This window comes from Balaenoptera borealis (genome assembly GCF_965194805.1).
Source record: "Balaenoptera borealis genome assembly, chromosome: 2".
NCBI lineage: Eukaryota > Metazoa > Chordata > Mammalia > Artiodactyla > Balaenopteridae > Balaenoptera > Balaenoptera borealis.
The window spans coordinates 168908565-168934174 of NC_138867.1; the positions used below are offsets into that span (position 1 = coordinate 168908565).

The 25610-nt window shown below is 45.0% G+C and overlaps 2 protein-coding genes across 5 annotated transcripts; one reads left to right on the top strand and one right to left on the bottom strand.

The window, feature by feature from the left end:
* Nucleotides 1-4954: 4954 nt before the first annotated feature.
* H2BC26 (H2B clustered histone 26) lies at nt 4955-10200 on the bottom strand. 4 transcript variants are annotated; one of them, XM_082381040.1, is made up of 3 exons: nt 9673-10200; nt 8917-9008; nt 4955-7645 (listed from the first exon to the last, which is right to left on the bottom strand). In XM_082381040.1, the coding sequence occupies exons 1-3, from the start codon at nt 10083-10085 to the stop codon at nt 7497-7499; spliced, it is 654 nt and encodes a 217-aa protein (XP_082237166.1). In that variant the 5' UTR covers nt 10086-10200; the 3' UTR covers nt 4955-7496. The 4 variants fall into 4 exon arrangements, 3 of the variants coding, with proteins under 3 accessions (XP_082237166.1, XP_082237168.1, XP_082237167.1); XM_082381042.1 differs by lacking the exon at nt 8917-9008 and having other exon boundaries at nt 9707-10200; XM_082381041.1 differs by lacking the exon at nt 8917-9008.
* Nucleotides 10190-10882, top strand: H2AC25 (H2A clustered histone 25; the record flags this gene model as incomplete). Its single annotated transcript, XM_082381043.1, has 1 exon — nt 10190-10882. One exon carries the CDS (start codon nt 10190-10192, stop codon nt 10754-10756), a length of 567 nt encoding a protein of 188 aa, XP_082237169.1. The 3' UTR covers nt 10757-10882.
* Between the last annotated feature and the right edge of the window lie 14728 nt (nt 10883-25610).

Genomic DNA, 25610 nt, shown 5'->3' on the forward strand with positions numbered 1-25610 from the left:
GTGCATAGGAATCTGTTTAAAATGCAGATTTGGACTCAATACATTTGGAGTGGGGCCCAAGCGTCTGCATTTCTAATGGGCTCCCCAGGTATTCCTGTGCTGAAACAAGTGAGAAATGTGAATTCATACTTGCATATACAGGAATTAATTTAATAAGGAGTAAACTTGGGGACTGGTGACTTCAGTTAAAAACAAGACAGGCCCCAAATGGAGTCTCTTATGCTAAGCTCTCCATCACCAAACCAAGACTTGACTTATTTCCTAGAAATAACATCTTAAACAGGTCAATAGGAATCGCCTGATCAGCACTAGTTGTTAGGTAATCGGCCTCATAGACCCCTGCCATCCCCTTCAGGTAAGTAACCTTGGAGTAACACCTGCTTTCTTGCCTAGTGTATTTTCCTTGTTCCTGCTCCCTCTGGCTATAAAAGTCTTTCATTTTGTACAGCCCCTCTGAGCTCCCTTCTATTAGCTAGACTGGATGCTGCCCAATTCTAATCGATTTTTGCTCAAACTCTTTAAAATTTTAATATACCTCAGTTTATCCTTTAACGGTTCCATAACCTACGTTCTGAAAGGTAAGTAGAGAACAATAATAGTATCTTACTCTTGGAGTTATTAGGAGACCACATGAGATCATACATATCAAACACTTAGCATATAGCTGTCACTTCAAACGGGTTTGTCTAGTAAGTATTAACAATAACAGCAATATGAAGGACTAGTGTTTCCTTTGAAACTCATTCATTTCCTCCCTCCAGTTAAAAATCTGCCCTGTTGCTTCCAATGTAAGTACCTTAGTATACCTTAGTATGTTTTCAGTACTATTTTCTGTACTTCCGAAAGAACTGTTCGCATTTACTCTTGAATTCTGAAAGGAATTATCAACTTGGCCATTGGGGGGGAAAATGATAGGAAATAAATGATTGGAATGGCACTTGGAAGCTGCCATACCCCTCTGATGAATAAGCACAAGCTTCCCATCCCTAGCTCTTTAGCTAAGGAAGAAATGTCCCCTTGCGTTTGTCTCCCATCCAGAAAAAATGGAGACACGGGATTAAAACGGGTTTTTATTACCTTCTTCATTTTTTTGCCCAGGCCCAGACTGGCAACTAAACAGACACCCCTCTCCCGTTACAACAAAGGGTTTGAACAAAAATGCTCAACCTGACTCCATGAGCACAGCAGACGCGCCTTCGGATTGGTTGGGCTATTGTCCAATAGGAAAGAAGCGCCGGCATCTACTATTTACATACATTCTTTGCGGACCAGGCAGAGCGGGGCGGGCTGTCCAATCCGATTCTAGAGATTTGGAGCCTTCATTTGAATATGGGGAAAATAAATAGTGATGGCCGCCGCCTCATTTGTGCTAGAGGCGCAGCCCAAGAAGAGCTCCTAGAAGGCAGTCAGGGAGGCTTAAGACGGCCAAAAGAATAAGCGCGGCCACAAGGAGAACTAATCTATTTACGCCTGTAAGGTACTGTAGCAGGTGCTTCCCAACACACATATCCCTTTCAAGGCCATGGGTATCATGAACTCGTGGATCAAGGACACCTTACAGCTCACGCTTCAGCGAGGCCTGCTGCCTGGCGCGCTACAAGCGCTCTTGTAGGTCCAGGGAGACACGGAGAGTTGCACACCTGCTGCAGCCCCATGAGCAGTGTGCCGTGCCAGAAAGTACCAAAACTGTCAAGTACACCAGCTCCAAGTGAGGCGGGCCACTGTGCTCCAGAAAGCAAAGGCTCTTTTCACAGCCGCCTCCGTGCTTAGAAAAAGAGTGTGCCACCTGTTGTGGTCGTGAACTGCTGTTCAGTTGGGATTATGGGAGAGATGGAGTGCGCTCCTGAAGTAAAGCTAAGCTTCTTTTCTTAATGGTATATTCACCAAAAAGAGACCTGCTGTGTTAGTCTTGGCCCCCAGCCAGAAGCCTGAGAGGGTGTAGCCCTGACGCTTCAGCTGTTGAACCCAGTCCAGGCCTTTCTGTCTGCGTGTGGCGAGAGACCTGCGGGTGAGGGGCACGGATCACCTCCAAGGAGGCTTAATGCCAACCTCTCCCTCTACCCATACCCCCTCGTGGGTCAGGCTGCGGTGTGCTGGACATGACGCTGGGTGAGGCTCTGGGTGTTGTAACAGACCAGGCAGCGACTTTTGGGGCCGTCCTTCCCGCGTTTGCAAGGCAAAGCATCATGAGCTTCTTGCTCGAAACATTTAAGCAGCACTGAGTTTGAGCAGCTCCTTATAAGCACTAACGCTATTCCTGTTTGAAATATCAGAACGGCAGGAGGACAGGTACTGGTCTAGACCCTCATACTCAGCTATAATCCTTCAAACTAGATTGGTATTCTTTTATCCGAAAAAAAGTGTATACTTTTTTAATATACGCTTCATAAACGGTTTAAGAGCTTTTTTCTCCTCAGTCTTACCGAGGTGTAATTGACATACAGCATTGTACACGTTTAAGGAACTGGAAGTTTGTACCTTTTGACTGCCTTCGTCCAATTCCCCATCCCCTCCCCACCCCTGCCTCTGGTAACCACAAATCTGATCTTTTTCTATGAGCTTGTTTGCTTGTTTTTGAAGTGTAATTGACCTACAACACTATGTTAATTCCTGGTACACAACATGGTGATTCCATATTTCTAAACATTTGAAAATGATCACCATGATAATCTAGTTGTCATCTGTCAGTATACAAACATATTATATAATTATTGACTGACTATATTCCCCATGCTGTACATTTCATATCTGTGACTCATTTATTTTGTAACTAAGAGCTTGTACCTCTTAATCTCCCTCACCTATTTCTCTCCTCCTCCAACCCTCCTTCTCCCTGGAAACCACCTATTTGTTCTCTGTATCTATGACTCTGTTTCTAATTGGTTATGTTTGTTCATTTGGTTTGTTTTTTACATACCACATATAAGTGAAATACAGTATTTGTCTTTATCTGTCTGACTTATTTCACTTAGCATAATACCCTGTATGTCCATCCATGTTGTTGCAAATGTTAAGATTTCATTCTTTTTTATGGCTAATACTCCATTGTATATATAAACCACATCTTGTTTATCCATTCATCTACTGATGAGCACTTAGGTTGCCTCCATATCATGGCTGTTGTAAATAAGGCTGAAATGAGAATCAGGGTGTTTTTGAATTTATGTTTTTGCTTTCTTCGGTTAAATACCCAGAAGTGGAATTGCTGTATTACATGGCAGTTCTACTGATATTTTAAATTTTTTTGAGGAAACTCCATTCTGTTTTCCATAGTGGCTGCACCAATTTATATTCCTACCAAGAGTGTACGAGGGTTCCCTGTTCTCTACAGCCTCATCAACACTTGTTATTTGTTGTCTTTTTGATAATAGCAATTCTGACAGCTTGAGGTGATATCTCATTGTGGTTTCAGTTTGCATATCCCTGATGATTAGTGATGTTGAGCATCTTTTCATGTGCCTGTTGGCCATCTTTATGTCTTCTTTGGAAAAACATCTATTCAGGTCCTCTGCCCATTTTTTTTTCTTTTTAATTTGTTGAAGTATAGTTGATTTACAGTGTTGTGTTAATTTCTGCTATACAGCAAAGTGATTCAGTTATACATATATATACATTCTTTTTCATATTCTTTTCCATTATGTGTTTATCACAGGATATTGAATATAGTTCCCTGTGCTATACAATAAGACCTTGTTTTTTTTTTTTTTAATTACTTAGTTTATTTCATTTTTGGCTGCATTGGGTCTTTGTTGCTGCACATGGGCTTTCTCTAGTTGTGGCGAGCGGGGGCTACTCTTCATTGCAGTGAGTGGCCTTCTCGTTGCGGTGGCTTCTCTTGTTGCGGAGCACAGGCTCTAGGCACGCGGGCTTCAGTAGCTGTGGCTTACGGGCTCTAGAGCCCTCTGCCCATTTTTTAATTGGGTTGTTGGGGGGGGTGGATTATGTTGAGTTGTATGAGTTTTTTGTATACTTTGGATATTAATCCCTTGCAGATATATTGTTTACAAACATCTTCTCCCATTCAGTAGGCAGTCTTTTCATTTTGTTGATAGTTTCCTTCACTGTTCAAAAGCTTTTTAGTTTGATGTAGTCCCATTTGTTTATTTTTGCTTTTGTTGCCCTTGCCTGAGGAGACATATTCAAAAAAATACTGCTAAGACTGATGTCAAAGAGTGTACTACCTGTGTTTTCTTCTAGATGTTTTATGGTGTCAGGTCTTAATCCATTTAAGTCTTTACTCCATTTTGAATTTATTTTAGTCTATGGTGTGAGATATCTTTTCCCCAATGTATATTCTTGCCTCCTTTGTCACAGATTAATTGCCCATATAATTGTGGGTTCATTTCTGGGCTCTCTATTCATTCAGTTCCATTGACCTATATGCCTGCTTTTGTGCCAGTACCATGCTGTTTTGATTACTGTAACTTTGTACTATAAACTGAAGTCAGGGAGTATGATACCTCCAGCTTTGTTCTTTTTTTCAACAGGGCTTTGGATTCTCTGGGTCTTTTGACATTCTATACAAATTTTAGAATTATTTATTTTAGTCCTGTGGAAAAAATGCCATTGGTATTTTGATAGGGATTGCATTGAATCTGCAGATTGCCTTGGGTAGTTTGGTCATTTTAACAATATTAATTCTTCCAATCCGTGAACACAGTATATCTTTCCATATGTTTGTGTCATCTTCAATTTCTTTCATCAGTGTTTTATAGTTTTCCAAGTACAGATCTTTTACCTCCTTGGTTAGATTTATTCCAGGTATTTTATTCTTTTTGAGGCAATTGTGAATGGGATTCTTTTAATTTCTTTTTCTGCTAGTTTGTTGTTAGTGTATAGAAATGCAACAGATTTCTATAAATTTTGTGTCCTGCAACTTTACTGAATTCATTGATGAGTTCAAGTAATTTTTTTAGTGGTGTCTTTAGGATTTTCTATGTATAGTATTTTTAGTGGTGTCTTTAGGATTTTCTATGTATAGTATCATGACATCTGCAAACAGTGACATTTTTACTTCTTCCTTTATAATTTGGACTCCTTTCATGTTTTTCTTATCTGATTGCTGTCACTAGGACTTCCAATACTATGTTGAATAAAAAAGGTAAGAGTGGACATCCTTGTCTTGTTCCTGATCTTAGAAGAAATGCTTTCAGCTTTTCCCTGCTGAGTATGATGTTTGTCAGCTGTGAGCTTGTGACCTTTATTCTGTTGAGGTATGTTCCCTCTATACCTACACTTTATTGGGAGTTTTTATCATAAATGGATGCTGACTTTTGTCAAAAGCTTTTTCTGCATCTATTGAGATGATCATATGATTTTTATTCTTCAGTTTGTTAATATGGTGTATCACATTGATTGATCTGCAGATATTGAAGCAAACTTTCATTTCTGGGATAAATCCCACTTGATCATAGTGTATGATCTTTTTAATGTCTTGTTGAATTCAGTTTGTTAATATTTTGTTGGGAATTTTTGCATCTATGTTCATCACTGATATTGGCCTGTAATTTTCTTTTGTTGTGATATCTTTGGTTTTAGTGTCAAGGTGATGCTGGTCTCATAGAATGAGTTCAGAAGCATTTCTTACTCTGTAATTTTTTGGGATAGTTTGAAAAGGATAGGTGCTAACTCTTCTCTAAATGTTTGGTAGAATTCACCTGTGAAAATGTCTGGTCCTGGGCTTTTGTTTGTTGGGAGGCTTTGTTTTTTTACTTATCCAGTTTCAATCCTGGTGATTGGTCTATTCATATTTTCTATTTCTTCCTGACTCAGCCTTGGAAGATTGTATATTTCTAGAAATTCATCCATTTCTTCTAGGTTTTTCATTTTATTGGTGTATAATTGTTCACAGTAATCTTTTATGATCCTTTGTAATTCTGTGATGTCTGTTGTAACTTCTCCTTTATGCTCCTTTTAAGAAGCTTTTCAATAAAATAAACGTAGCACTTTAAAAAAAAATTCAGTTAACCATATGCAAAATACATGACACATTTAATAACAACTAAGGTATGCAAGGCCTTACTGGGCCCATGCTGTTCTCACTCTAAAAAATATCTCATAGTGCTGGTGACTCCCAAACCATGAAGAACACCTTCAGAGAACAACCCAGTCTCCAAGAGCCAAAATGCTATGTGAGATTTAGATTCACAGCTGTGTTCCCTCAGGTGGACAATGGCCGTCTGACTCCTCCCTCAGGGACTCACACACATCATTTCCAGGGCCTGCCACTCATTAATCAATATTTAACCTCCTATACAGTAAATACTGTTTTGCATTTGTAATTTCTTATTAAAAGGACAGTTTTTTCCCCTCCAAAATACTTTCTTTACTCCGTAATAATTAACAAATTTGACTTGAAATTTCTGATATGAAAAAGGAGTCTCCTAGATACATTTCAGATTGTATACCTGCAAAATTCCTCCAGTTCCTTCCAGGTCCTTAGTTTAAGCATTTACCTTGGTTATTTCAGATCCAGAGAATGATTCCATTGTGCTGAGTCCTAGTTCTCCTTGCCTCTATGTATTCTCAAGTATTTGGTTAACTGCCCTAGTTTGACTTTCAACTTAACAGAACATGTATTTCTTTGTTGTAACAATATGATAGACATGGTTTCTGTATACAATTTCTCTCAGTTTTTTCAATCATAAAATCTCAATAGCAGGGACTCTGTATCACCTTGCCTCTTCCTTAACAGATTCCCCTCCTAGGAGATGGCCAAATCGAGCGCAGTCTGCACCTGAGGCTGTGTGTACAACCTCTGCTGGACTGTTCAGCAAATAGAGGCAGCCTTTTTTTAACTTCAAGATAATTCTGTGTGCCAAAGGAGTCAACAATACTGAGAAATTGATATTTTGCATTATTGGCAGAAAATTTTATTTTTTAAAGAATTGTATTTGCAAATTATTGTAAAATCTTCATTTTGCTTCTTTTATTTTTGGTACTAAGCAGTGCTTTTGCCTACTGCTAGCACTATCACATTCTCTGCTGGAGACAGTTTTCATTTATTAGACCTATGGTTTAAGCTCATTAAGGTAAAGAATCACGTGAATCTGTAAGACTACTTTCATGTGACTAGAAGTTTTCATTAAGATACTGACTCCCAATCTACTTTGGTAGGAGGCTGAGGGCTTGGACCCAGTCAGCAGGTCCCCATTTCAAAGTGGAGGACTGAATTTTGCAGTTTTTAATATGAATCAGATATCTACTGAGAAAATTAAAGGTGTGGACTTGTTGATGACAGATCGCTGTTTAATTTTTTTTTAATAGATTTATTTTACTTATCTATTTACTTATTTATTCTTTGGCTGCGTTGGGTCTTCACTGCTGCATGCAGGCTCCCTCCTGTTGTGGTGAGCGGGGTGCCACTCCTCGCTGAGGTGCACGGGCCTCACCCTGCGGTGTCCTCTCCAGTTGTGGAGCGCGGGCTCAAGGCGCGGGCTTCAGCAGCTGTCACGTAGGTTTCAGTAGTTGTGGCTCACGGGCTCTAGAGCACAGGCTCAGTAGTTGTGGTGCACGGGCTGAGTTGCTCCGCGGCATGTGGGATCCTCCTGGACCAGGGTCCGAACCCTTGTCCCCAGCACTGGCAGGCCGATTCCCAACCACTGTGCCACCAGGGAAGCCCCACTGTTTAATTTCTGTATTACAACTAGGAAGGCAAAGAAATGAGTTAAACTGCTGTGACAAAATTCCCATTTCCAGGTATTTAATTTTTGTTAATACTGTTTCAGAGTTCGTATCTATAAAAGAGAACAAAGGAAAAGAAATGCTGCTGCACACTGCTATCACTGTAACCATAATAATTCTATACATGCCCATGGATGCACAAACTAATTGAGGCAGAAAGGAGGGAGAGGGAGGAAGGGCGGGACCACCATCCATCTCTTTAAATGAGGCAGGTGTCACTTAAGTTTTATTTTCGGTTTTACATATACCTATCAAAATTTATTTATGTTTAAACAAGTGTGTACTGTCCAGATGATTTTTAAACACTGACTTCTGGTCACCTACAAGTGTTTTTAAATTTCAATATCCTTTTTTGTAGAGAAAGGAGATAGATAAGACAGTGTAAAAAATATATATCTTACATTAGGATGAAATTTTGAGGCAGAAGTTGAATGGAGATATGAGTTCAAGGTGAAAAAATTATCTGAAATCGCTCAGTGTTAACGAGTAATTTAATAGTGTATTTCATGAGTTGCTATGGTTATGGTATCGAATTGCTATTTCAATAGATACCTTTAAAAGATTGATGTGAGACCATTTTGTTTAGTAAAATGTCCTACCTTGGGATTTGCATCCTTGCAACTATTTGAACTAGCCATAAAATATTTTGGACGCCAACTTTAAAACGTGTGGGGTTTTAGAAATTCTTTTAGAGTGGACCCACGTAGGAAAAGGAATGGGGCGGGGAGGGGGGTGCCGATGGGCTTCCAGCCGCCGTGGCTGAGGACACTCCGTGGGGGTGGCGACGTTTCCTCCCCAGCTCCGCCCGCCCAGCCGGACCAGGCATGCAACCCGCTTCCTTTGGAGATAATTCACAAAAACAAGATTATCAGCCTTTAACTGAACGTCTGTTCCTTGCCTGAGATGATGACACGACTTTTTATTCTAATTCTCAAAACGGCTAAAGGAAGTGATTATTTGAAATCTCCTTCTTACAAAAATGAGAAAAAACAAGGCAAGAAAAAAGGTAGGCGAGGTCTTCTTCAGAGTGAAGACTCTTCATGCCAAAGCGCTTTCCCTTGAACTAAGATGACACTTTCCAAACGAATGCCATGAATTCAGAGAAAAAGGAAAGTTCTGCGTCACTAGTGCGTCACAGAAAACAACGTGGCTGAAGTGTGAAAACTACATTTGCTTCGAAAAACGTTATTTTTCTCTTAAATTGTCCTCCTCCCCACCCCCCCTTAAAGCTACCTGCAGCAGGGGTCGGCTTTTTACATCCGGCTCCTGCGCAAGGAGCGCTGCGTTCCACCACGCTTCCGTTTTCCTTTCGGTTGTCAAATATTCTGCGATTGAAGGATGCAGGCATGCAAACATCCTCCCGGAAACGTTCACTGCCTTAGGATAAAGGTGTCTGGTCTAGGCGGGGATGCAGCATCAGGCGCCACCGCCAGAGCTGCGCGACAACCCCCAGGGCCTCACCAAGTGCGTTCTTCGGGTTCACCCATCAGGGACACGGAGGTGGAGAGACTGGCACGAGGTCCCACTGGGGGCAGGTGACCTGCGTTCCTCACCCACAGGCTCACACCACACGAACACAAAACTAGACATGGAATCGATGCCCGCAAGCCCCAGAAATGGCACTCTCCACACACTAAGGACACGAGTTCAGGGTTTCTACTTTTAGTGAAGCGTTAATAACCTTGAGCGAAGACGAGGGTGGACACCCGGTCTCTGATTGCCTCCCACATTGTTATTTTGGGTCGCCATTCCATACCCGACCTCCGTAAGAAGCAGTTATTCTCCCATTCCGCTGCCATACATACGCGCACACACGTCTACAGGGAGCAGGGAGACCAAGAACATCCTCCCAGTAACCAAGGAACCGCTAAGAAGCACACATCGGATGCGTTTACATAACAACCCTTCACGTGTTCGAAACCCTTTCTCGATCTTGTGGGTGGCTCTGAAAAGAGCCTTTGGGTTTCCGGGAGCCGGGGTGTGCCTCACTTGGAGCTGGTATACTTCGTGACGGCTTTGGTACCTTCGGACACGGCGTGTTTGGCTAGCTCACCGGGCAACAGCAGGCGCACGGCCGTCTGCACCTCCCGGGACGTGATGGTAGACCGCTTGTTGTAGTGCGCCAAACGAGAGGCCTCGCTAGCAATGCGCTCGAAGATGTCGTTGACGAACGAGTTCATGATACCCATAGCTTTGGAAGAAATACCGGTGTCCGGGTGCACCTGCTTTAACACCTTGTACACATAAATGGAATAACTTTCCTTCCGACTGCGCTTACGCTTTTTGCCATCCTTTTTCTGCGCTTTCGTGACGGCCTTTTTAGAACCCTTCTTGGGTGCCGGAGCTGATTTGGACGGATCAGGCATTACGACAGATCTTTCCAAACAGAAAAACCGATACATCTCCAGCAACTCAACTTATACGTCCTGTATTCAAATGCGGAATGAAGAGCTTCTAGTTTCTGATAGGATCAAGGGCAGCGCAACGTCATCACTGGAAAAGGCGCATGCAAATTAGGGGATGGCGGCTTCCCTTTCTGATTGGCCACCATCTCTACCCAATCGGGAGGCGCCGGCTCCACTACCTCAAGACCATATATAAGGACTCCCGGAGTATTACAGTTCCGTTGCCTGGGGTTCTGGTTCTTGGCTCTGTTTTCTTCTCTGCGCCTGATTGGGAGATGTCCGGTCGAGGCAAACAGGGAGGCAAGGCGCGCGCGAAAGCGAAGTCGCGCTCGTCGCGCGCGGGCCTGCAGTTTCCTGTCGGTCGAGTGCACCGGCTACTCCGAAAAGGTAACTATTCTGAGCGTGTGGGTGCTGGTGCGCCTGTGTATCTAGCAGCCGTGCTGGAGTACCTGACGGCTGAGATCCTGGAGCTGGCGGGCAACGCGGCGCGGGACAACAAGAAGACTCGCATTATCCCGCGCCACCTGCAGTTGGCTATCCGCAACGACGAAGAGCTCAACAAGCTGTTGGGCCGCGTGACCATCGCGCAGGGCGGCGTCTTGCCCAACATCCAGGCCGTGTTGCTGCCCAAGAAGACGGAGAGCCACCACAAGGCCAAGGGCAAGTGAGGCCGCGGAGGCGAGCCGGAAACGGCCGTGCGCCCCGGGGGCCCCGTGACACCAAAGGCTCTTTTCAGAGCCACCCATATCCTCTAGAAAAGAGCTGCACTGGGCGAGGGCTGTGTCCTTTTGAGTGCGTTCCTGTGCGAACCTGCGCAAGGCAGGGCTCGCGGGAAACCGACCCCGAGGCATGATTTGGGTGCGCCTAGGGGCACAGTGGGCTCGTGCTTATTTTGTGGGGGGAATGCCGTCTGACCCGCGGCCGTTTTGAGTTTTGCCACCACCAAGCTCATGGGGTTTCAATCCCACTCATCCTGAAGGTGTCTTTGTTATCACTGGTGACAAGCTACTTTGGTTCTGGAAAGTGTCATCACTGAGATTTAGACACCAAATACGTAGTTTTTTTATCCCAGGGAAAATCTGGTAGATTGATCTAGTATTGAAAGTGTTTAATCTTGAAAGAAACTACCATTTGAGGTTCTGATAGGTAAACATTTCCATTTTAAAATGTATGAATGCATGACTTAGTTTTTTAGAGAACATGCGATCAGAATTGTATAATGTACTGGGAATTCTAAGGTCTTGGGAAGGGTTTGTCAGCATTTGAAAATGTCAAATTATATTTCGAAAGTAGGTGTAAGTTTTTAAAAGAAATCTCATGGTAAATAGAATAATTATTTAAAAGAATTTAAATTGTTAAATTTGGGTTGGTCAAACGTTAATCAGAGATCCCCTTAAACTGATCGCTAAAGTCAATAAAATAATTTGTACCTTGAGTTTGATGAGGAAAATTACGTTTGTGAATATAGTAAATTTAAAGTGAACATTGTTAGGACCAGATTAAGTAATACATATGTGGATATTTCAGAAGATGACTTCATGAATTCCACATTCTGTTATAAATAGGGGTTGTAGTGTCCCAGAGATGCTCCTGCAAAATCAACTGAGAAATGAGAATGTTAATGGCACCTACTTCATGGGGTGAAGGGATTAAATGAGTTAATCTATACTAATCCCCTTGTTTAAAAATCCTTAGCACAATATAAGAGCTCAGTAAATGTCTATTCCTGCTGTCATTATCCTTAGTGATTCCATTAATTTTTTTATAACAATAAATACAGGCCAGTAAAATAATTTAGGAATATTATACAATAAATAGTTATCTTACTAAAATTACATGTACTCAAACCAGGGCTCCCTAGACACTATCTGGAGCTAACCACGTATCTGCTAGTCTTTAGAAAATATATCCTAGCACTGAGACTATTCGCACCAAAAATTGGTAAGAACTATCAATGTGGATGGAAAAAACACCAGACTCCCCTGCAGTGTAGGTAGAGATAGCAGGACCCACATTACCCAGTGGGACCCATTTCAGTGAAACAAATTGCAAGGAATTAAGGAAGAGATTATAGAGCCTTCTGGAGAGGTATACATTATGTTTCCAGTGACAGCCTTCAATTCTAGCTTAAATTTGATCTTTGCATTGATATTCATGTAGGTCATTGTATATCTTCAACCCCTTCAGCGGTATTTAAGAAAGAAAGGTTTCTCGGGAGCAGGGAGCTTGGGTTTTCCAAGTATCATCATGGAGCTCCAGATTTTCAATTCCTCAAGTGGAGTGTTAAGATGGAGGCATGAGGACCTCCCTGGTGGCACAGTGGTTAAGAATCCGCCTGCCAATGCAGGGGACACGGGTTCAAGCCCGGGTCCGGGAAGATCCCACATGCCGTGGGACAACTAAGCCCGTGTGCTACAACCACTGAGCCTGCGTGCTGCAACTACTGAAGCCCGTGCACCTAGAGCCTGTGCTCCGCAACAAGAGAAGCCACAGCAATGAGAAGCCTACACACCGCAATGAAGAGCAGCCCCTGCTCGCTGCAACTAGAGAAAGCCCGCGGGCAGCAAGGAAGACCCAATGCAGCCAATTAATTAATTAATTAATTAATTATTTAAAAAAGCGTGAGGTGGGAGGTGCTCTAAGGAGCAGTCAGTTCTTCTTTTGGCACTTCTAAGGCTGAGCTAATACAGCCACAGGGCCTATTTAATTTTTAGTTAATTAAAATTAAACACAAAGGTGCAGTTTCTCAGTCACCCTAGCCACACATGGCTAGTGGCTACCACATTGGACAGGTAGGTCTCCATTGGATAGAAGGTCTCCATCATTACAGAAAGTTCTGTTGGGTAGCTCTGGTCTAAAATCTGATCATCTCTCAGGGTTATCAGGTTCAGAAACATAAAGTATGCAGGGCTGCCTGCCTTGGTAGAGAAAGCTCATCAGACTCATGCTTAAAGAAGAAAGCACCACATGGCCCAGCAATTCCATCCCCAGATACACACAAGGACTCAGATACCCATACATCCATGTCACATTCAGAGCAGCATTATTTGTAACATCCCAAAGGTGGAAATAGCCCAAAATGCTATAACAGATGAATGGATGAACAAAAATGTGGTCTATCCATATAGTGGAATACTGTTCAGCCATAAAAAGGAATGGCACATACAACATGGATGAGCCTCAAAAACATTGTGCTAAGTTAAAGAAGCCAGACACAAAAAGTCACATATTATGTGATCCCATTTATATGAAACATCTGTAACAGGCAAATCCATAGAGACAGAAAGTAGATTAGTGGTCGCCAGTGGCTGGGGGGTAGAGGGAGGAATACAGAGTGTTCACTTTTGGGGTGATGAAAATGTTTCAGAGCTAGAAAGAGGTGATTGTGAATGTACTAAATGTCACTGAATTGCTCAGTTTAGAATGGTTTATGTTTATGTGAATTTCACCTTGATTTAAAAAGAAATGTGAACCTAATACATGGATATGCACTAAAAAGAAGAGGAGGAGACTGGGTGTCTCCATCGATTCTATCCAGTAGGTGGAGTGTGGGGTGGACAGGGGCTGGCCTGGCCTGCACGGTAGTATCCCGTAGAGACCATGTGGGAAGAGGGGCATGGTGTCCCTTTGGGTGGCCACAGCCTTTCCATCTGCCTGCCTCGATGGAGCTTCAAGCCCTTTCTCCAGCCAACTGCCACATGTCACACATTCCCTTCACCAGAATTATCTTGGTCATTCTCCCCATGTCTCTATGAAAGATGAAGAAAGGAGGTGGGAGATCCCAGAGGAAGAATGCAGCCTGGGAAGCCTCAGAAACATCCATGCCCACTGCAGATAAAGTGTCCTCAGTTTCTGGAATTCTCAGCTTAGCCTGGCCCAAGTCAAATAGCCCACCTCACCTCTCTCCTGGGCGTGGCCTGCACCCAGCCCCTGCTGCACATCTAGTCTCTCCTCCCTACTGTATCAGTTCCCATATGTTCACCAACATATTCAAGAATCTCCCAAGTGAAAAAGCAAATGGACTCCTCCCCCTCTCCCCGAGTTTTTGTGCTCCCCCAGACCCTGGATTAGAACTTGGAGAACTGGGTCACCCGGCTCCCAGTGCCGTCGGATCTGGGCTGAACTGAGCTGTTCTCCCCCTGTGTCACCCTGTTACATGGCTGCCCCAGCCCTGGTCATCAGAATCTGCCTAGTGCCCCCCCCCACTCCCCTACCCCAAGCCAGGGTCTTGTTTCCATGCATTGCTCACAAAACTTCATGAAGGCTTTTATTTTCTCCAATGCATGCCCAGCAAAAGCTCTAAAACTGCATCCTTTTCTCTGCCCATTCCCCTCCCTCCCACCTCCTGGTCAGCTCAGTTCTACTGCCTCCTGCACAGGTCTCTGGGGACACCAGGTCCTGGTGCTTCTCACCTCCCTCTCGACTTTGGACGCAGCAGCCCCTCCTGTGAGCACTGCCCTTGGGCCTCCAGGCCACCTCTATCTCCAGCTGCCCTGTCTTCAGCTCACTCCCAGTCACCTGCAGCGCTCTTTGGGTCATGTCCTTCCTGTTCTCTCCTACAGGATGGCAGATCAGCCCCAAATGTCCTAGAGGGCCTGTAGGTCAGCAGTTTGAGCTGGAACCCCCAAGAAAGCTGGTGGTTAGTGAACATGCTGAAGGCTGGCTCAGGCATTTGGGGCCAGCTGGGGGGTCAGTTGGTCGATCAGTCATGGGTCATTGTGGGGGGAGGGTCCCCGGGAAGGTGCTGGTCTGGCAGCCTCTCACATATCTGAACACTTTGGTTCTTCTCACCATCTCTCCCCATGGCTAATTCAAGCTTCCTTACACAGTCCCAAGAAGACAAAAAGTGCTCAGGACCCCTGAGGCCTGGCCTGCACACTGCGCTCAGGCCCAAACTGGGATTCGGCGAATCACCAGGCCCACTGGACCCTATGTGTGGACCAGTAGCCTCCACTCTCAATGCTAGGAGTGGCAATTGGCCATGTTGCCATCCACCACGGGTTCTGTGGTTTGACCAGAGCCTTCCTCTTTCTCACAGTCTCATCCAGGTCATGGATGAGATGGGCTTCGGTGACGTCCAAACATCACTGATGGCAGATGTCTTCCCAGAGTGTCAGGTTTAATGCTCCTGCTGGGGATTTCCACCCACTCGTTATGGCTGGACTGCACTCTGAGCTGGACACCCGCCCCCCACACTACCACCTGCCCATCATTCCCCAGTCAGGTAGATGGTCCTGCCATTCTCCAGCGACTCAAGTAAACTAAATACACTAACAGATCTGCCTTTCATTTGTTCTTTTCCATGGTTGCTCACATGGAGACCAATAGCAAGTTGGTAAACATCAGGAAGACAGATCTTTCTGTCTATGTCAGCTGCTACCACCCTAGTCCTGGATTCCACCTGTAGTGGGCTGAAGGTTGCTTCCCCCCCCTTCCCCCCTAAAATAGATATGTCCACATCCTAAGGCCTGGAGCCAGCAACTGTGACCTTATTTGGAAAAAGTCTTTGCAGGTGTAATTAAATCAAGGATCTTGAGATGAGAAGGTCATCCTGGATTAGGATGGGTCCTAAATACAATGACAACTATTCTTACAAGAGACAGAAGAGGAGAAGACACAGAGATACAAGGAGATGGCCACATGACTACAGAGGAAGAGATTGGGGTGAAGTGGCCACAAGCCAAGGGGCTCCTGGAGTGCCAGGAGCTGGAAGAAGCAGGAAGGATCCTCCCCTTTCTGCCTCTTCCAGAGGGAGCACAGCCCTGCCCACACCTTGACCTCTGGCCTCCAGAACTGGGAGGAAATATATTTCTGTTGTTTTAGCACCCCCTCCCCACCTCAGCTTGTGGTAGTTTGTTACAGCAGCCACAGGAAACTTGTACACCATCATTTCTTACCTGAACTACTTCAGTTGCCTCTGTACTAATCTCCTGCTACCAACACTACAGCATAAGTGAGATTCTCAAAATGAATCAGTTTCCCTCCTTGGGAATAAAATCTACCAAAAGTCACTCAATGGAATCCGCCACATCAACAGGTAGGGAAAAAAGAAGAAGGAGGAGAAAAATCATATAATCATCTCCATTGATGCAGAAAAAGCATAGAAAAACTATTGACAGATAACAATATAGTTAATGGTGAAAGACTAGATGCTTTCCCTCTAAGATCAGGAACAAGGAAAGGATGTCCGCCTAACCACTCATTCAGTGTAGTGTTGGAAGTTCTAGCTGGTGCAATAAGCCAGAAAGAAAAGAAAGGGAAAGAGGAGGGAGGAAGGAAGGAAGAAAGAGAAAGAGAAAGGAGAGAAAAGACCAGAAGAGAAAAGAAAAGAAAAAAGAAAGGAAAGAAAAAGAAGAAATAGAGAAGGGGGGAGGGAGGGAGGAATGGAAGGAAGGAAGATGAGGCATACAGATTGGAACAGAAAAAATAAAACTATTTGCAGATGACATGATTGTCTACACAGAAAATCCCAAGAAATCTATGAAACAACCCCAAAAACTGATAGATGAATTCAGTAAAGTCTCAGGATGCAAGATCAACACAAAGATCAATTGCATTTCTGTATATAAACACTGAGCATGTGAAAACCAAAATTAAAAACACATTGCCGTGTAAAATCACTCCAAAAAAAACGAAACACAGGTATAAATCTAACAAAACATGTACAGGACTTGCTGCTGAAAATAACAAAATGATGATGAAAGAAATGAAAGATGATCTAAATAAATGGAGAAACATACAGTGTTCGTGGATTGGAAGACTCAACATAGCAAAGATGCCAATAAGCCAGAAATTGATGGATGGGATGGAAACACCAAGACAAAGGTAAGTAAATGTGAGGCATCTGGTCACTAAATATTTGTGATCATTAAGTATACAAGAGGCATTAAAGATTCATGATCACTAAGTATACAATAGCTACTAAGCATTCAGGACCCCTGAGGCACTCAATTTTCACAGATCGTAAGCAGCCACTGCTGGGACTCTCCACAGGAGAGCCTGTCCCTGTGTGGCTGCACCTGTATGCATTGGCCCAGGACCCCTGGTGTCTCCTGGACCCTGTTCCTCATAACCTCACCATCAGCAGGGAGGCTAGGTGGCAGGGAGAACAGGACACACACATGTCCACGTGTGCCCAGGATCAGGTGGTGCGGCTTTCCTCCTCACTGACACCTATGTTTGTGTCACCCCATCTCACCCCATCTCTTCCCCCTTACTTCTTGTTGCCTGTTTTAAATTAATTTAGTAAACCACGTGGTTTGAGCTTTCTAATGTGGCCTGTGAGCCCTTCTGCACCATGACCTGTAGTGACCTTGGAGGATATGTCCTCTAGTACCTCCACCTGAGAGCTGTAGGAGGCTACCCCCAGGCAGGTGAGACAGACAGGTTACTTTCCACGGAACAGCTCGGTTGCTTCCTCTCACTGCTGGGTATTGGGGGGTGACATTCAAGCTGAGCTCCTGGAGGGCAGGAAAACCATGGCTGGCCGGATTCCCAAGGACACCTGCACACTTGGAATAGAGCAGCCTAGCCAGCGCCCATACAGGTGTGCTGGACACCAAGTCTGATGACGAATGAACGCTGTGTGTGATACACTCACCACCCTCCTATTTGTAGAAATTCCACTTTAAAACGTCACATGTGTGGCCTCAGAAGCCTTAATTAAAGGGGCGCAAAGCCCTTGAAGGCAGTCCCTTCACTCAGGCCCTGCAGCGGCGGCGCGGTGCCCTCCAAGTAAAAGCCCCAATCTTTCAGGGCACAGCAGGAGCCGCTCTTCCATTTACCTCTGACCACGCCTCCTTCCCCCGCGCCAGCTCCTCCTACCCTCAGCTAGTCTCTGTCCCTCCAAACCCAGGCGTCCCACCATCCCCAGAGCAGCGGGTTCCCACTCCGAAGGCTTCCAAGTTTCCTCTCAAGTCTCCACGGTCCTGGGCAACACGCCCCAAGCCAATGGTGCTCTATTTCTGCTCAGCGTGTAAACCTCTACGACACTATCTCCCCTCTACGGGTCATCACCTCCCCAACTAGATATAACTCCAGGAAGGCACTTTTCAACCAAGTTCTCAGAGCTATGCCAGGCACCTAGTAGGTGCTAAATGAATATATGATGAATGAAAGGAAAAAAGAAAACCAAAAGAGTGTTTCTCCTTCTAGTCAGAGAAAGAATGGAATTGAGCTCCAAAAGCTACACAGCCAAAGAGCAGGGAGAAAGTGTGCCATCCCACCTCTGGGCGCCACTCGCTGCCGGGTGTCCTTTTCCACAACAGTCATTGAGCCGACTTCGGGTTTGGTTGGGAGGAAGTTACCAAGAAAAGAAAATTAGGAACCCAAGGATGAGGGTCACACTCCCGCAGGGACTTTGAAGCCGCGGCTTCTTCAGAGACCATCCCGGGAAACAGTTGTTTTTGTTGAAACGTAAAAAGGGACGTGGACTTGATGTCTTTGGGGATCTCGGGTCGCCATTTCCGGCCAGTTCCCGGAGGCTGCGGCGCGTGAGCTGTGGGTCCTTAGGCGCAAAGTGGACGCGCCGGGCAGGGCGGCGCACAAGCCAGGTTTCTGCAGAGCCTCTCCAGCGGCGCCGTTGCAGCGGGGCTCGCTCTTTGGGTCCTAGGTGACGGGCTGCTGCTGGCCCTGGGAGGGCAGAGCGCGAGAGGGAGATTCGGCCGACTCCGGGGAGGGGGGCGGGGCCGGGGAGAGGAGCGGTGGAGATAAAAAGGTGCGTGTGCGCACGAGTTCAGAGGTAAGGGTGCAGGGGTACAGGGATGCAAGAGTGCCGGGGATACTGGCGCGCAGAAGTGCAGAGGTACAGAGATAAAGGAGTGCGGGATACTGGAGCATGGGGGTGCAGGGATGCGGCGGTACGGGGCGGAGGGCGGGGATTACCCGGGCGCGGGGATGCAGGGGTGCGGGGGTACGGAGGAGGTGATATAGGGCTTCGGGGATGCGGGGGTGGTGGGGGGTACGGAGGAGGGGATTATAGGGGCTGGGGATGCAGGAGTGCAGGTTACGGGGGGCGGGGATACAGGGGTGCAAGAGTATGCGGGAGGAGGGGTGGAGATACCGCGGTGCGTGAAGTGGAGGGTGCTGGGAAAAGTCACTGGCGGCTTCTGGTGCCCGCGGTGGGGAGGATGGTGGGTTTGGAGGCTCTGGCTCCTGCGTGCTGTGGTCAGCACTCGCTACATAAAACAGCAAAGCCTTTGCTGCCCTTGTTTGCACTTGGGAACGTTTTCCGGTTGGTCAGTTCAAAAGACCGCCGGCCTGACGGCATTGGTCACGCATCCAACCTCTTGTCCTCCGGCTGCGGCCACTGACCTGCGCCCCGAGAACCCCGCCTCTCCAATCCTTCCCCCGGCTCAGAATCTCGGACACTCTCCGGATTTTGCACACTTGATGTCACCGATTTCTCGCAGGGTCTCTCATTCCCGAGACAGAAAGGCTACGGCCGGAGTGGAGCACCCCAAGTACCCCCTCAGCACCATTAGCAAAGCCTGCTCTCCTCTCGCGCTATCCGAAGGGCCTTTATCTCCGCCTCCCCATGTTCGGCCCCCAAGCGATCTCTGTTCTAGACAGTGTCTTAGATATCTGTTCGCTCTTTCCTACTTAAAGGGATACACACACGTCCACATCTAAACGTTACTAACAGACATATGCCTAAGACCAAATACCCGTATATGTCAACGGCTTTCTTCTTTAACCAAAATCCATAAAAATTCAACACAATATTGTTTACGTCTTTTAATTTTCGTATGCTTGTAATTACATATATTAACTTTTCTTCTTTTATAAACTAAACATAATCGAATTAACCATTATTATCGTTGTGTGATTCTCAAATTCTCAACTGTGGCCCAGGGGAGACCCTTTCAAATAAAATGGCTATTTTGTCTTTAAGGGTAGCCCCTGATATTGTTGAAAGCATCTTTGCTTTCTGACAGCAGCAAGTTATTTCAGATCCATCAAGGAATTTTGATTTGGGTTTTTTTGTTTTGTTTTGTGTGATATCGTGACATAAGAAATTACATATTTGGTCTTTGTCCCCTGTTCCTGGCACAGAGCTCCTAAAATACTTAGAATTTCCTGTGATGAAAACCATACAGGTGTCTTTGGTTACATTAATGAGGTGACTTTTGGAAACTCATTGAGGATGGGGGCTGGTTGCCAGTAGAACCAAGCAAGTGATTAGAGGGTTGGAATTTTCAGTCCCCCCACCACACCCCCACCTCCAGGAGGGGAGAGGGCCTGGAGGTTGACTCAATTTCCAGTGGCCAAGGAGTTACTCAATCATGACTAGTACTGGAGCCTCCATAAAAACACAAGAGGATGAGTTCAGAGAGCTTCCAGGTTGGTAAATACATGGAGGCTTGGGGACAGTGGTGTGCCCAGAGAAGGCACAGAAGCTCAGTGCTTCTTCCCACATGCCTTGCCCTGTGCACCTCTTCCATCTGGCTGTTCTGAGTTATATCCTTTAATAATAAACCAGTAATCTAGTAAGTAAGGTGTTTCCCTGAGTTCTGTGAGCTGCTCTTGCAAATTAATCAAACCCCGAAAGAGGGATATTGGAACCTCTGATCTATAACCAGTCAGTCAGAAGCACAGGTGACATCCTGGACTTGCGACTGGCTTCTGAAGTGAGGGCAGTGATGAAACAAAATTATTTTGAGACAGGACAAGAAAAATTTAACATAAAAATCTCTCTGCCATTTGAGCCCCTGTTCTCTCCCCTTTAGTGTGCGTTATGCATCTGCATTATACATTAACTAGATCCCCTTAACACAGGAATGCTTACTCACCAAAACAAACAAACAAACAACAGCAACAAAAACAATTTCCTCCTGGTGCCAGCAAGGTAACTCCTTAGGAGGTAACATTCCTTCCTTAATCCTGTAAGGGGTCGCAATGACCCACCACTTGCCTTGCTGAACTGTGTAAACTGTCAGTGTATCACTTTGATGTATAACTCTTTAATGTATGACACTTTGTCTCAAAAACTTATATAATTGTGCTTTGACCTCTAATGGGTGGCACAATCCTCAGAGTTTTCTGAGAGACTGTCTTCTGGGTTATAATCCTCAGGTTGGTTCAATAAAATTCTCTATTTCTTTCTTACATTGACTGTTGATTAATTAATTTTTTTAATCTGAGTCCTTAATCTGTGAGGTCTGACACTATCTCCAGGTAGATGATGTTAGAACTGAGTTAAATTTGTGGGACACTCAGTGTCTGCTGAGAACTGCAGAACTGCTTGGTGACCTTAGCAAACACACATTGGATTTTGGTTTTTTTGACTTAAGACATGAATTCAACTATTTTGTTTTTGTTCTTTGCACTCAAGCCATAGATAATTTGTTTTGCTTTTCATGAAAATTAGTATTACGGTCGGAACTGAAGAGCTGGGCACACACATGTTGTTGGCTGTAGGGGAAGGGAAGTAAATGTTGCTTTTGTCTGTGATATCTGTCTGTGTGTGGAGAGCTGGGACTCAGCCATCTTGTTTCTCTTGTTCACTGTTCTCTCTTTCAGTGGTTATGTATGTGTCCATCCTGTGGAGATAGATTGACCTTCAGAGTCGTTGTGATCACTGGCAGTCCTCCAGAATTTCCAGGCCTTTGATTGTCTCAGTGAGGACATTGTAGAAACAAAGGAGAAATATTTCTAAAAGCATGAGCTTGACTCTGCCTAGTGGTTCTGGCGACTGTTCCACACGTGAATAATAAACGATTCAAGGGAGAGAATATATTAGCATTATTTCATGAAAACCACTGCAACTTTGGTAGTTTTTCTGCCATCCATGCGGTTTTACCCAACATGAACTGACAGTGGGTTTTGGTGTCACCACTGATGATAAGAACATTCCTTTCTTCCACATAAATCTTTTTTTAAATTATTTATTTATTTATTTATTTTTGGCTGCGTTGGGTCCTGGTTGCTGAGCGCAGGTTTTCTCAAGTTGCAGCGAGCGGGGGCTACTCTTTGCTGCGGTGCACGGGTTTCTTATTGCGGTGGCTTCTCTTGTTGCGGAGCAACGGCTCTAGGTGTGCGCGCTTCAGTAGTTGTGGCTCGCGGTCTCTAGAGCGCAGGCTCAGTAACTGTGGCTCACAGGCTTAGTTGCTCCGTGGCATGTGGGATCTTCCCAACCAGGGCTCAAACCCGTGTGCCCTGCATTGGCAGGCGGATTCTTAACCACTGCGCCACCAGAGAAGTTCCTTCCATGTAACTCTTCTATGGTCTTTCTCTTTGGCATAGCCAGCTGGGTTACATGCATTTTTTTTTTTTTCCATCCAAATTACTCCATTTAGCAACACAAATTTAAGAAAGGACACCAATGTACTTTTTCCTTCTTTTAGTTTCTGGTCATGATAGTAGGTGGGTTTGCCTTGCACTAAATCTGCTTGTGCTAGTTTGAGTTCAGCAAACGTTCCCCAATCATGTGCCCCACTCCTCACTCCCAGAGGTGAACTGTCCTGTCCCATGACCTTGGGTGCAGCCACATGGGGCTCAAAAACTGGCCACTCAATGAAATATTCTCTTTCTCATCCCAGAACCTGTAAATATTACCTTGTGTGGAAAAGATATGAGTAAATCAAGGGTCTTGAGAGGAGGAGCTTATCCTGGATGATCCAAGTGGGCCCTAAATGTCTCTTTATAGGAGAGAAGCAGAGGGAGCACTGACACACACAAGGAGAAGATGACGATGGTGGCAGAAGCTCGAGTGATTCAGCCACAAGCCAAGGGATTCCTAGAGCCACCAGGAGCTGAGAGAGGCAGGAAGACCCACACTTAGAGTTTCTGGGTTCTGGCTTCCAGAACTGGGAGAGTAAATTCCTGTGGTAAGCTCCCCATTTGTGGTAGTTTGTCAGGGTAGCCTCAGGAAGTTAGCACATCATGGGCCCTCACTGGGCGATGGCAGGTTAGAAGGGATGGTGCCCATTTCCAAAGCAAGGGCCTCTGGTGCAATGAGTTACCACCAGCCTTGCACTTCTATCCTGCACCCCGAGACCTGCACATCCCAGAGAGGAGCTGCTTCCTGAGCCCAGAAAGAGAACAAGTGAGTGGGAACTGCAACCTGGAGCCAGCAGCCACGGTGCCCAGCAGCCCTGGAGCTTGCTGCTGAAAGTCACCGAGGCTGTCTTTACGCAGCATTATCACAGAAGAAATGGTGAGCAGGGAAAGTGGTCCACACCTCATATGGCAGGAAACTTCATAGAGGCTGGAAACCAGCACTTCTCCTTGTGTAGTGATACCACTGCCTGTTTTGATATAGAGTGTTAATAGCACAAGTGGATATTGTTAGCTGCATTCAATAAGGTTTTACCAAAAATAAATAAATAAAAAGATAAGCTTAGAAAAGAACTTGGCTCGTTTACAACTCGGGGTGAAAGAGAAAAGAGAGAATGCTGATTCCAGGTTTTATCAATCAGGATTCTCCAGAGAAACAGAACCAACGGCATATATAAAGAGAGAGATTTATTTTAAGGAATTGGCTCACATGATTGTGGGGCTGGCAAATCTGAAATCTGCAGGCTGGGCTGGAGACCAGGGAAGAGTTGGCATTGCAGGTCCAGTCTCAAGGAAGTCTGCGGTCATTGGGGTGGGCTAATCCTGTATGATTGGTGTCCTTATAAAAAAGGGGATATTAGGACACAGACCCCCACAAAGGGACGACCATGTGAGGACACAGGGAGAAGAAGGAGTCTACACGCCAAGGAGAGAGGCCTCAGGGCAAACCAGCCCTGCCCACACCTTGATCTCAGGCTTCTGGCCTCCAGAACTGTGGGAATATGAATTTCTATTGTTTAAACCATCCAGTCTGTGGTACTTTGTTTTGTCAGTCCTAGTAAATTAATATACCAGGACTCTGGGTAGACCTTCGGCTGCTGGTAACAGTTTCATAAAATTGCTTTGCTATTGCCATTTTGAAAACACTCATGCTTATAAGTTCTGTGCAGTATACTCTTGAGAAGTTTTGTGGGTGATAAACACCTAGAAGACAGGATCTGTCTTTTGTTGATGAGTATGATTAATTATGTCCCTGAAATATTAAACCAAATTCTTTCAGCTGACTGGGACGGTCTAAGAATTCAGCGAAATATTTACGCATGAAATGATACAACATTTTGGATTTTTTTTTCAAAATAATCTAAGCGAGAGGAGGGCAGATGTATAAATGAGTCAAAATTAGTCTTAGGCTGATAATTGCTGAAGTCCAGTTCATTTTATTATTTTGTCTACCTTGGCACATATTTGAAATTTCTCATTTTTTTTTTTTTTTAAGAAAAGAACTCAGCTATTTAACACATTATTTTGGTTCTTCTTGGGTCTCAGCCACAAAGACTTTGAGGTCACCCTACTTGGCCTGACCCTGATCATATGGTCATAACCAAAGTCATGGCTATCTATATGTTTAGCATTCGTTCTAGGAGTGTGTAATTTTATTATTGTCCTCATTTCTTTCCACTGAGAGTAGATGAGTTCTGCCTTGAACATAGTTTGTATCCCTGTGTAACCATAATGTTCACTCACTCCAGCCTCCCACAGGTTTCCAGTGATGGCCATATTCATTCATACAAACAGGCAAAAATCCCCTGCCCTCAAAAAACTCAGAGAAATAATAGTACCTTCTGCTCCTTCATTAGTGTTCTCTGGCACACCCTAGTTTCAATGTGTGATTTTTTTCAAAAAGAAACGTCCAGCTTTGTTATATGCCCTTTTGTCGAGCCATCTGTGAATGTCCCTGATGAGAATGTGAACTCTACCACCTGTGGAAGAATGAGCTTCATTTTTTTTGTTTGTTTGTTTTAAACTTTGGGTTTACTTTATTTATTTATTTATTTATTTATGGCTGTGTTGGATCTTCATTTCTGTGCGAGGGCTTTCTCTAGTTGTGGCAAGCGGGGGCCACTCTTCATCGCGGTGCGCGGGCCTCTCACTATCGTGGCCTCTCTTGTTGCGGAGCACAGGCTCCAGACGTGCAGGCTCAGTAATTGTGGCTCACGGGCCTAGTTGCTCTGCGGCATGTGGGATCTTCCCAGACCAGGGCTCGAACCCATGTGCCCTGCATTGGCAGGCAGATTCTCAACCGCTGCGCCACCAGGGAAGCCCTGAGCTTCATTTTTACTGCATATCCTCGGTGATTTGAATAATGGACAACTAAATAGGTCCTAAGGGAAAATTTGACTAAAGAAGTCTGTGGTAGGCAGACTGCAATCTCCCGCTTCCCAAGGTCTCCATGTCCTAGTCCCAAGGACCTGTCAGTAAGTTCTGTCACACAGCCAACAGGACTTTGTAGCTGTCATTAAAGTTACAAACCTTAAGATAAAAAGATTATCCTGGATTTTCCAGTTCAATTGCAGGAGCCCTTAAAAGCAGAGAACTATCTCTGGCTGGAGTGAAGAAAGATATAGCACAGAAGTCAGAAAGATTGGAAGCTGGAGGAGGACCTGCCCTGCCCTCGGTGGAGAGGATTACCTGGAGAGCATGAGAAGGAATGTGGGCAGGTTCTAGGGGAAAAGACAGTCCAGCGCT

Bases quoted from the DNA above. Each gene is read 5' to 3' on its own strand.
- H2BC26 (XM_082381040.1), bottom strand. From the start codon at position 10,085: ATGTATCGGTTTTTCTGTTTGGAAAGATCTGTCGTAATGCCTGATCCG. The intron at 9,009-9,672 runs GTGAGGCACACC...CTTCAATCGCAG, and splicing joins ACGAAGTATACCAGCTCCAA to AATATTTGACAACCGAAAGG. The intron at 7,646-8,916 runs GTAGCTTTAAGG...TTGCCTTCCTAG, and splicing joins AAAGCCGACCCCTGCTGCAG to TTGTAATACAGAAATTAAAC.